The sequence below is a fragment of the Gekko japonicus genome, unplaced genomic scaffold, assembly GCF_001447785.1.
Source record: "Gekko japonicus isolate JY-2015 unplaced genomic scaffold, Gekko_japonicus_V1.1 scaffold1608, whole genome shotgun sequence".
NCBI lineage: Eukaryota > Metazoa > Chordata > Lepidosauria > Squamata > Gekkonidae > Gekko > Gekko japonicus.
The window spans coordinates 230,470-242,814 of NW_015167098.1; the positions used below are offsets into that span (position 1 = coordinate 230,470).

General features: G+C 41.4%; 1 protein-coding gene across 1 annotated transcript in view; it reads right to left on the minus strand.

Annotated features, from left to right (window-relative positions):
* The window catches only part of LOC107111874 (chromodomain-helicase-DNA-binding protein 7-like), a gene marked incomplete at its 3' end in the record, with an annotated part of 67,763 nt that extends 58,761 nt beyond the window's left edge, over nucleotides 1-9,002 (minus strand). Inside the window, exon 1 of the mRNA XM_015412922.1 lies at nucleotides 8,927-9,002. Within this exon, the coding sequence (XP_015268408.1) occupies nucleotides 8,927-8,995 (69 nt within the window). The remainder of the gene's footprint in view (nucleotides 1-8,926) is intronic.
* Between the last annotated feature and the right edge of the window lie 3,343 nt (nucleotides 9,003-12,345).

Genomic DNA, 12,345 nt, shown 5'->3' on the forward strand with positions numbered 1-12,345 from the left:
GTTCCAGTCTGTCGCCACTGGATCTTGAGAACCTGTTATAGAAGCCTCTGCAATGAAAGGGCTGTTTGTTGGAAAGAAGAGGGGCCTGCTGCCGTCTTATCCCCCAAGCTGTACAGTCTTGGGTAGGGCCTTCTTGTTGCAGGTTTCCACTAAGAGTTCTTTCTTTGTATGTTTGTTTCCAGTGGATCCCCAAACAGCTTGTCTCCCTGAAATGGGTATGCTGTGACAATGGCATTAGATTGGTAATCTGTAGGCCAAACTCTTAGATGATGCGACTGGCGGCAGCTGCTGATGCCATCGCCTTGGAAGCAAAGACCATGGGGTCTAGTGGGGCATCAGCAGTATAGGAGATGGCTTTCAAGATTCTACTGGCACCCTCCAGTAGTCTGCGGTTGCTGCCTGGTAACATCTGTATCAATTTATGCATCCACACAATGGTTGCTTTAGACACTGTGGATGCTGCGGCTGGCATATTGATTGCCATGGAAGTGGCCTCATGTCCGTCTTCAGAGAGCAACCCAGAAGATTGCAGTGCAGTTGCTGGTGCATCAACCACAGGTACCTGCAAAAGATCTGAAGCAGATGATATCAAAGGGTACAACTTTTTAACAACCCCTGGAAATGGTTTGTTTGTTATTGGCTTTGCCGACTCTGCCTTCAAATAGAAATCAGGGAAGGCTCTTTCTGAGCAATCAGCTGGAGGAAAGAACTCATCAATGAGCTCTGTGCCATCTTTCTGCCCTTGGGCATTAGCACTCTTGTCCCCTTGCCTTTTGGGGTCCCTGTATATTGAGTGCTGATAGGATCTTAGACAGCTAATACTGAAAAACCTTGCCCTTGAAATACTAAAGGACTGGCCTGAGACAATCATTTCCCCCATTCATCGTCATTACATGAAAATCCCCCCCCCCTTTTCACTAGAGATATGTGTGAGGCTATCCCTCTCACATGAAGGCAGATCAAATAGGCAGTGCTCCTTGGGGGACCCTTTCTGTGCAGCTTTGGTGGGCCAGCTGCCTCTGTTCTTGCGCCTCCGAGGAGAGGGGGAGGAGGATATAGTAGCCCCATGGCCCCTTGATCGGCAGAAATGCGCTATTTCCTCCCCCATGGCTCTTATAAAGAAGGCCATCACATTTGGAAATAAGGGGACAGATCTGAGATTGCCAACATCACCGCTCTGCAACTCGTCATCTTCCTCGTCCCCTTGAGCATTATCGGCACAATCACGCCTAGCTTGATGAACCCCATTGAATCATAGGTCTCAGGGTGTGCCATGTGCAGGATTAGGCTCTGCTCGCCATTCCCTTCTTAAAGCATAGAGTGGCCAGTGGACTCCAAAATGGCCACTGAGGCTGGCGCGGGCTGCTGGGCTCCGTAAATGCTGCAGGGGTGTGCAGCTGTTTAGGGCGCTTTGGGATGCCATCCTCGCCTTGCTCTGCTGGTTGAGCGTCAGCCACCACCATGGTCCTCTTTTTTTTTGCCACACTGTCTCTTTGTCTCCAGGGAGCCCAGCAGCTTCTATCTCCAGAATGGAGAGAAATCCACTATCCTCTTTTGATGCCATGGAAGGCGGTCTGGGAGATCTCCTCCCATTAAGAGAGCAACCAGCCTTGTAATACTCAACCTCCAAAGGAGGGGAGGGGGAGAAGAGAGGATAACTTATAGGAAAGAAGAAGAAAAGGTTTTGTTTTTTGTTTTTAAGTTTCTTCAGAGGGAGGGAACAGCAAAGATAGGAGAAAGTGAAAGTAAGTTAACTCAGAAAGATAGGGTTAGGCAGAGCCTACACCTAGCTGCTCTACCTTCTGAGGCAGGAAAAGAACTGAGCCTAGGGTGACTCCCACTACAGGAAACAGGAAGTAACTGAAATTAGTCCTGCCTCCCTAAGTGATGGATGGGAATCACCCACAAGATGTCCTCCACCTCAGAGGGAGAAGGAATTGATGCATAACTCAAAGTCTTGATTCATATCCATGGTTATACAGAAAGCTTAATTTAATTGCAACCCAATATGTTTTGTTACAACCACAAGTGAGTATGCATTCTAATTCAATAAAACATGATTTCCCCCGATTTGTAATTAGATCATTAATTGAAAAAATGATGTAACATTCTCTTGGTTTAGATCGATCCACACTGCTCTCTTCAGAATATCTTGGGTTTTTCCTATTGACATGCCACAGGTGATATATGCTTGCTCTAACATATATCATTCTACCATATATGTCTCTGTGGTGAGTTTGAATCAAAGACACACTATGCTTTTGAGAAAAAGATTGGGAAATTCAATGATTAGGGTTGCCAGGTCCCTGCTGGCAATCAGTGGGAGCGGGGGCGGGACTTACCAGCAGTGAACAGAGGCCTAGGTCAGCATTATTATTATTATTTACAATCTTTCAAAGTGCTCTAGATGTTTCAGTCTTCAATAAAAAGATGGCATCTTAAAAATGGTACTCCCAGTTCAGTGGTATCAGCTCCACACATTGCTGTCATTCACTCCTCCCAGGGCCGGTTGACAATGATAGTAAAGATGGTGGTAGTGGTAGCTCCTACTCAAAAGCCTGGCGGAAGACCTCCGTCTTGCAGGCCCTGCGGAACATTGCCAGGAACATCACTTCCAGCACACACTGTTGTGATATTGCCATGTTGCTGGCCTAGGCCTTCCTTTGCTGCTGGAAGGCCCTCCCCTGCCAGCCAGCGGATCAGGTGGGGGAAGAGGCACTGGGGTAGGGAATCCCCTGCCCACAGTGGGGGCCTGGCAAACCTATCAGTGATACTTTCTACACATACATACAAGTTCTACCCTCTTCAGTCCAAGCTTCTGGAACATACTTTCATGTACACTTAAATTTATCCATGTAACATTTAGTCAACCTCTGCAGCAGTGGTCCCTGCCATGGCACCCAGTGACACCTTTCCTGGTACTTGCCATATGGTTTATAAAGTGGGCAGGGCTAGGAAGAGCTTTTGCCCAGCAAGGCTTCTGGTTGGCTGTGCAAATTAAAAGGCATCCTGCTAAACAGAACTTCTGCCTGAAACACTGTAAAGGTATTATTACAGTTATATATAACCTCACTCCCTGACAATTTTTGATTGGCTCCGCCTCCTGCAGCAGCTATTTTCTGACTGGCTTCACCTTCCGTGGCAGCCATTTTGTGATTTTGCCCACTGTCCTGTGTCAGAATTCCAAAGGTGCCCACAGGCTCAAAAAGGTTGGGAATCCCTGCTCTACAGCATTTTGGATAGTATGCTATCATAGTTTTAAGTTATTCCTTACATGCAAAAGGTCTAAACACTTTCTTCTTGAGTGAAAACTAACATTATTTCAAAGAAATCTAACTACTTTTCCCAACACATCAGCACTACAATGCTCTTCAATATTAGTTAACTTTTCAGCAACAAATTGAATTTTATCTGAATATAATCTTAGTGCAAGCTTTCTTTAAGGAAGGAATAACAGCACAAATATATTTCAGAATATTCTAAATAGCTGTGGTTGCCATAAAATTATTTATTTCTAAAATAGTATATAACATACTTCTGTAATAAATAATTTTAAAAACTTATAATGCAGTTATATACGGTACGCAGTGTGCTTGCAGAGAGGGTTGGATTCAGACTTGATTTTCCATTAATGGAAATGGTTCCTCATCCTCTTGGAGAAGAGTGACAAGTGGAGTGCCTCAAGGATTTGTCCTGGGACCTGTTTTGTTCTACATCTTTATCAATGATTTGGATGAAGGGATAGAGGAAATGCTTATTAAATTTGCAGATGGTACTAAGTTGGGAGGGGTAGCAAATATGGTAGAAGACAAAGTCAGGATATAGGATGATCTTGACAGGCTGGAAAACTGGGCTAAAACAAATAAAATGAATTTCTGCAGATGCTGCTGCGATCCTCTCTTTTTCTAGGGTAGGCCTAATGCACCTCCTATCAGAGTTTGCTACCTATTGTAGACAGAACTCTCTTTTTGTTAATTTCGATAAGATATAATATTGGTCTTTTCTAAATCCAGGAAGCGCTTTCGTTGGAGAATAGAGGGCAGAGAAATTGAACAGGTTAAAACATTTAGATACCTTGGAATTTTGTTCCAGTACAATTTAAAATGGTCCTCTCACTGGGAGCATTCCCTTATTTTGGCCAGAAATAAGATCGCAGCTATAATGTGTTACTTTTACCAAAGAGGTAATCAGTTTGTTCCAGCCGCTCTCCGAATTTTTCAGGCTACAGCCATCTCTCACCTGTTATATGGGATTCCTGTGTAGATACAGGGTTTTTCTAAAGAGGTTGAACGTATTAACACCTTATTTCTGCGCAGGATACTTGGGCTACCTAATTCTGTTGCGTATTTTACTCTCTGTGCTGAGTTGGGTTTACACCTTATTGAAACAAAGTCGTGGTCTATTGTTATTAAGTTTTGGCTTCGTCTTCATTTTAGCCCCCCTGTTAACAGTCTTATTGCTCTCCTCCCTGCGGACCCTTACACCTCAAATTGGTCCCAATTCATAGTATCTAAAATCAAATCCATTGGTATTGATCTGGATTTTTTGGCCAATTCTGGTGAAATGGATATTCTTCGGATTTTCCAAAGGAGGATTTGGGACACTGAAGCTCAAGTTATTAACACGGGTAGCTCTGGAGTCTGTTCTCCACATTTTCTTGGTCTTTTCCCTGTACAAGATTCTATGGCCCAGTACTTTTCTAATTTGATAAACCCCTCACACCGTAGAGTTTTCATGCTTGCCAGGTTCAATCTCTTCCCTTCGGCTGTTTTGACAGGCAGATATGATGGTATTCTTTATAAAGAAAGAGTCTGTACCTGTCTTTACAATGAACCTGACTCTGTGCAACAATTTTTTTCACTGCTCTCATTACTTTTTGCTACGTCATTCTTTGATCCACCCCCTCCTTTCCTCTGCAAAATCTAAGATCAATAATGACCTTGGTTTTTTGTTATCTGACAAATCTGCTGAAATTACTGCAGTTGTCGCTGAGTATCTACTACTTGTATGGAAGTTAAGGGTTAGAAGCTGTAATATTTAGATTTACCTTTTTTCCCCTCTCTTTTTTATTAATCCCAAATGGGTTCTGTTTGGTGGAGACTTTTAGTATGTGCATATATATTGATGTCTAGGTTTTTGAATTGTATATTATGCCATCAAAGGGTTCTCTCTCTCTCTAAAAACTGTGCTCTGTATTTTCCATTTACAGAGCCACACTACGCAAGCTGCGCCCAGAAGACATGTTTGAGACCTGGGTAAGTGCAGTAAACTGGGATGTGGTACGGTATGGTGTGGTATAGCCTGATCTTGTCCGATCTCAGAAGCTAAGCGATGTCGGTACTTGGAAGGTAGACCTCCCAGGAAGCCTCTGCAGAGGAGGGCAATGGCAAACCTTGAAAGACCCTTGCTGGGGTCACCATAAGTTGGTTGCAGCTTCACGGCACATGCATGCATCAGTGCAGCAAGGTGGGGAAGTTTGACCTTTCAGGAAATGTCCTAATACGAGAAGTATCTCAGCTGGCTACTGATGACGCGTGGGTGGCAATATATGAACATGGCCTGGAATTACAACCGATCTCCGGATAACAGTGCAGTGGCAATAGGAAAGACAAATGCCATGGCGGAGAGTATTAGGAAGGGGACTGAAAACAAATCAGCCAGTATCATAAGGGCCCCGTATAAATCAATAATGTAGTCTTATTTGGAATATTGTGTACAGTTCTGTGAAATTAAACCAAGAAGAGTTTTTGGCTAAACATTAGGAAGGACTTCCTGACAGAGTGGTTCCTCAATGGAACAGTCTTCCTCGAGAGATGGTGGGCTCTCCTTCTTTGTAGGTTTTCAAACAGAGGCTAGATGGCCATCTGACAACAATGCTGATTCTGTGAACTTAGGCAGATCATGAGAGGGAGGGCAGAAAGGGTTGCATCAGTGCTTAGTTCTTGTGGCCCTTTCTTACACACCCAGGGAAATGCCGATCACCACTTTGGGGTTAGGAAACAATTTTTCTCCAGGCCAGTTTTGCTGGAGACCCTGGAGGTTTTTTGTCATCTTATGGGTGTGGAACAGCAGTCACTGGGTGTGTGTGTGTGGGGGGGAGGTATTTCTAAATTTCCTGCACTGTACAAGGGGTTTGACTAGATGACCCTGGAGGTCCCTTTCAACTCTATTATTCTATGATTCTATGAAAGGTAGGTGTAATTTATTTCACTTCCTCCTTCCTGATGCAGACCCCTGATTTCCCCCTCATACTATTCAGTAAGGTTCCCAGTTCCCAAGAAGCAGCAGTGGGAGGAGGGGAGGCAGGAAAGTTATTTTCTGCTGTTCAAAGTGTCTTCCATTATTAGAAAATGTATATCCAATCCAATCGCTCTATCCTATTACTATTCTTATGTCACATCTTTCCCTGACTTCGCACTCCCCCAGCAACCTCATGTAAGCTGTGGGGCCCACTCACACACACACAAAAATCCAGGTGAGAAGGCTGCAGAGAGGAAGGAAATAATGCATGATGGCCCCTCCTACCTCAGTGGAATGGTGGTAGAATACAGCCCATAGTTAGGGCCTTTCAACTTTCAAATATATACGATTGCATAAACTTTGGTCATATGTAAAAATTTAGTCATTCTCATAAGCTCCAAACTTCCAAGATTCTTTTCTAAAACTGTGCAGAATTCTTCTTCAAAACTATGGAGACAGGCTTATCTCTATTGTAGTGACTTTGTATAAGCATATCAGCTGGTCTTGCAGTAGAAGTAGTTCCATTACTGTGTTGCAATGTAGTGTTAGTTTTGAATCTTTGCAGGGAAATTATGCCTATTAGTTCACACAGACCAGTCAATAGGCTTCTTTCCTCCTGACTAGGGTTGCCAGCCTACAGGTGGAAGAAGGGGAACCCCCGATTTCACAGGCTCCTGCATGCTGTTGGCCAGATGGCAGGCGAGGGGAAGCCCCACCCCCAACTGCCATGAGCAGGCACGATGTCTCCAGCATGAAGATGCAAACGAATGTGACATCATCACGCTAGGGAGATTGCACAGCAACACTCTGTTATTTTGGGCAAAACTCTATAGTAACATTAGTATGGTAACCACATGGAAGTGACGTCATCATTTTGGGGATGTCACATGTGGTGACATCACCCCGGGCCCCCCACTCCCAGAAAGCTCCCTCCTACCCCCACTGGTGAGAGCACAGGACCTGGTAACCCTACTCCTGACAAAGTGTCTTAGTGCTTCTAAGTCAGAGATCACTAGAGGGAAATTGTGAATATGTCCAATAGGAAATGGCCCCTATATGAATATAATTAGGAGAGCAGAATCTTCTAGTGCCCAGAACCTTCTCATGACTTAACACACATGTACTTCCTATAAAAAGCTACAATTTCTCAATATATAAATATATGTATGAACTGTAACGGCCTTTACATGTACATTATTTGAAAGGCCTGGTTCGTTAAGATAATGATTAAAATTATAACTTTCAAATATATATGGTTGCATAAACTTTGGTCATATGTAAAAATTTAGTCACCCTTTATACTATAATGAAATCAGTTTAATTCAATATCTAGTGCCAAGGTGGAGATACTAAAATTTACATGGAATAATGCTCTATAAGTGTTTTATCAAAAATTAAATCTTCCTTTTGTAATTTAATAATTATAGGTCTAGAAATTATGTAACTGAAAACAGAAATTCTTTCTCTTCTTTGTATGATTATTTATTTATTTATTTATTGGGTTTCTATCCCGCCCTCCCCGCAGATGTTGGAAAAATTCTTTTTATATGTAATTTTATTTATTACATTTATACCCCGCCCTACCCCAAAAAATGGGCTCAGGGCAGCTTACAACATAAGATCAACAAGCAATAAAAACATAAAACAATTTTCTATAATAATAATAATATTTAAAAACACGTAAGTGAATGAGAGTTTAATTCTGTTGAAATAAATTAGTGGACAAACAGATCCACAGCATATCAGGCACAGTTCTTGGGATGTGCTAAAATTAGTAAGTCAACAGTTTTCAGTGCTTTCAGATTTTTTCCTCAGATTTTTACACTTAAACATTATAAAAGAAGAACATGCTATATTGTCTTTAAATGTTTAAATATTGTTCCAATAAAAATAATTTTACATACAGTTTTGAATTTGTTTGAAAGTAACATTTCTACACTTCAAACATGGTTGCCATCTGGATATAAAATCAACACACTATACTTTTAACATTTGTTTAGATCATGTTCTATTTGAGGCACTGAATTCCAGAAAATTTTCTCATCCTATTTCTTCCAACAAACCTGTGTAACTGATTTTAGCTCAACAATTTTTCAGTGGTATCAGGAGCTTCATATCTAGAACAGTCCCATTATTTATAGTTTTCAAAAGCAACTTGGACACAAACAAAAGACAATATCAGGATATACCCTATTCATAGAACGCTATCCCCCCAAAGTCAGAATGAAATACCAAAGAAAATGCAAAAACATAAAATAGCAGTTTCAGTTATGTAGATAAGGCTTTGAAAGCTTATAGTACAGGGTTCCCAACCTTTTTGATCATCTGGGCACCTCTGGAATTCTGACAGAGGGTGGTGGGCACAGCCACAAAATGGCTGCTGCAGGAGTTGGAGTCACATAGAGAAACATGAGGGCAGCAGTGAAGAGAAGTAAAATACATTGGGAAAGAGGAGTGAGAGAGAATAAAACCCATACTGTGGTGGCAGCTGCTACTGAAACAATTTTATTTTGATCTGCATAACCAATTGGATCTCCAGTGGCCAATCACAAGCTCTGCTGGGCAAGAGCGCTACCTGGCCCCACTCACTTTATAAGAACATTTGGTGGGTGCCATGTTGGGGACTCCTGTTACAGAAGAACAAAGTACAACCAGTGAGAAAATTGCAAGGGTCATGTTGGCTTACATTAAGAAATATATCATATCCATGTAATGATAATAACTGGCACGATATATGCAGGAGTGGAGTCATCATACAGGAAAGCATCACATTTCAAATGTACATCCTGAGACAAAATAAAGCAGAAGTACAATGTCACTGTAAAAACTATTAACATCTATTCCAGCATGAGCTTTTGTGAGTCAGAGCTCACTACTTCACACACATACAACCTATTAAGACAGCAGAAGGAAGTAGATTAATTCTGGACATACTATGAGACCACAAATTATGTTTACAGATCTGTTAGAGCAGCAGTTCTCAACCTGTGGGTCGCGACCCCTTTGGGGGTCGAACGACCCTTTCACAGGGTTCGCCTAAGACCATCGGAAAACACAAATTTTTGATGGTCTTATTGTTTTTGTGATTAATCACTATGCTTTGTGTTCAATTTGTAACAATGAAAATACATCCTGCATATCAGATATTTACATTACAATTCATAACAGTAGCAAAATTACATTTATGAAGTAGCAACGAAAATAATTTTATGGTTGGGGGTCACCACAACATGAGGAACTGTATTAAAAGGTTGCAGCATTAAGAAGGTTGAGAACCACTGTGTTAGAGCCTCCTCCTGATAATGAAGCTCAAGACAATGGATCCACCTGGATTGAATCGAGAGCTAGGTTTCCTATCTCATTACCAATGCTGATTTCTCCATGCCTATTACCCCTCTCCATATCTCACCTAAATCCAATCACACCTGCTATTGTCATTCACCTGCTATTGTCATTTGCCTGCTAATGTTATTCGGCATTTGAAATAACTCCAGTTTCCAATAAATAGGACAGATGGACTCCCATTCTAGTTTATCTGAAGAAGTGAGCAGTGACTCACAAAAGCTCATACCCTGCCACATATTTGTTAGTCTTGAAGGTGCTACTGGACTCTTGGTCTTTTCTACAGCCTCCTCCAGTAATTTCAAATTCTCATTGACCTGGTTCCTAAGAATCATGAACAAACTTCAGCTCATGAAACAATGCTTTTCTGCTGCTTCTTCCTTACTGTAGCACCTGCACTCTTTTAAAAGCTGCTTCTGAGGGCAGTGGCAAGCCTTTGGAATGTGTCGGGATACAGTACAAGGGCTGCAGATGGAGGAGAAATTGGCAGAAGCCAGACATCCCTCTTCTGCTCTCACAAGAATCTGTTTGACTCACAGGTGTTATTTATGGTCCTTCCTACATTTGTGTGTCATGGCATGCCCAGTTTAAAGGCAGTGGAGAGAGATGCCTGCATTGCTCCATTTTGCTCTTAGCTTAGATTCCAAGAAAAGATTGCAGAAAGATCAGCAATGGTAGAAAGAAAGGAGTGCTACATGGTATGTAGCAAAAAGGAGACTGAGAAATGGGGGCTAGAGCAGGAAATACAAAAAATGGGATAACTAATGGCTGCAGTTTGCAGAGAACACATACACTAAAAGCACAGAGAGAAAGGAGAGAGGGTAACAATAGAATAAAATACCGCTAAAAAACAAAAATGTGTTTGTGGTCTAGCTTTCTGGATGCATGCTCCAGTAACCTTGAGGCTGGACTACTGTAATTCACTTTACATGGGTCTGCCCTTGAAGACAACTTGGAAACTCCAGCATGCAGAACACTGTGGCTCAATTACTTTTAAGAGACAGGCTGAATAGGCATATTACACCTATGGTGCAGTTGCTCAGTGGTTACCCCTGAATTACAGAGTTCAAAGTACTGGTTATTACCAACAAAGTTCTTCTACTCCAAGGACCCAAATATCCACAGGAAGCCTCTCTTGATAATGCCCTGTTTCAGCATCCTTTGTTCATCTGAGTAAAGTCTTCTGAAGGTGCAACACCATAAATTGGTACGATAGACAGCTGCCCATATCTGAACATTCTCTGTTATGGCGCGCACCTGGAGGAATGGCTTGCCTGACAAGATACGAAAAACTCCTTCACTTTATCATTACACATTATGTGTAGAATGGAATTGTCCAGGACGGCATTTTTATAAAGTTAACAGAACTTCAGTTTTAATGCCTATGAATAAAGTTATGCAGTTTTTCTTGCATTATTTTTATTGTGTTGTCAAATGTTATGCACTGTATTATTATATTGTTTTACTGCATTTTTTGTTACTTATGCAACCTGCCTTGAGTCTCAGCAAGGAAGGCAGACTGTAAGTAATGTAAGTAAATAAATAATAAAATAAATAGCACATTAATAACACAAAAATTATTGTAACAATAAAGCATCATAAACAGCAGCACTGAAATCAACATTGTTGAAAGTACTATCAACTAAAAACCAGCCACAAGAAATTGCAAATTATCACTAATGGTCAGCAGTACAACGTGCAAGTTCCTTCTTCGAGTCTATGTTTAAAAGTACTGTAGCAGTCAAGTTAAGACAATGCAAAAGTGACCAGAAATGAAGCGTAAAAAGTAGTTTCAATCACTATATACTTAATAAAATCTGGCAAGGATCTTGTAGGAAAAGTGATAGGGATTCACAAAAATAAGCTCAAAGTACATTATCCTGTGCACAAGACACAATAAACTATGGAGAAATATAGATCATATTCAGCCAAAAGGCTGAACTGAAGGAGTCCTAAGCTTACATAGTACTAGGCTTTAACTGCTCTGTCAATAGTAGATACATCTCCCCTCCCCCACCCTGATGATGCACACAGTTGAGACAGCAAGAATTCCCCTGCCAAGGGTGTGCTGATTCAGCAGCAACAGAGATGACACAGGGTTTATAAGAAGTAATTGCAGTGGAGACTAAAGCAACTGCTTTACCATGCAGTGGAGACTGAAGCAACTGCTTTACCATGACATAGTGTGGAACAGGTTCCAGGGAATTTATTATTTTTAAATACCTGAAAGCATGCTATGTAAAAAGGAAAAAAATAAAAAGAAGGGAAAAAGAAAAAAAGAAAGAAAGAAAAGTAAAACTTTTATCTTGCTCCTAAGGAAAATTGAAGCATCCAGACTTTGGTTAAATTTTAAGAAAAACACTTTGAAGACTGTTAGACAATGGATTATGGACTTTCCTTAATTTCATATCAACAGGCATTATGTTTGTCCACTCAAAAGAAACTGTTTATATCTCTATAAGGAATGCTTCGTGTCATTGCCAAACTGAAGCTAGTCCACCAGCAGGTTGCATCAAGTTTCCAATCTCCGCACATTTCACTCTTCCTTCCTGTAGGCTCCCAACAACTCCCATGTATCTCTGACTTCTCTCTGCTACAACTTTCTGCTGTTTGAGTCTTGACAATTTCAGCACCAAGCACTGCAGCATTCAGCCTAAAGTGGACTTAATTGTACCTTTCCAACTTATGTTTTTACAATTTTAGGATGCATGCCTCTGCTAGGGACTGAGGAAGCCACATCTTGACTGTCACTGATCTTGACTG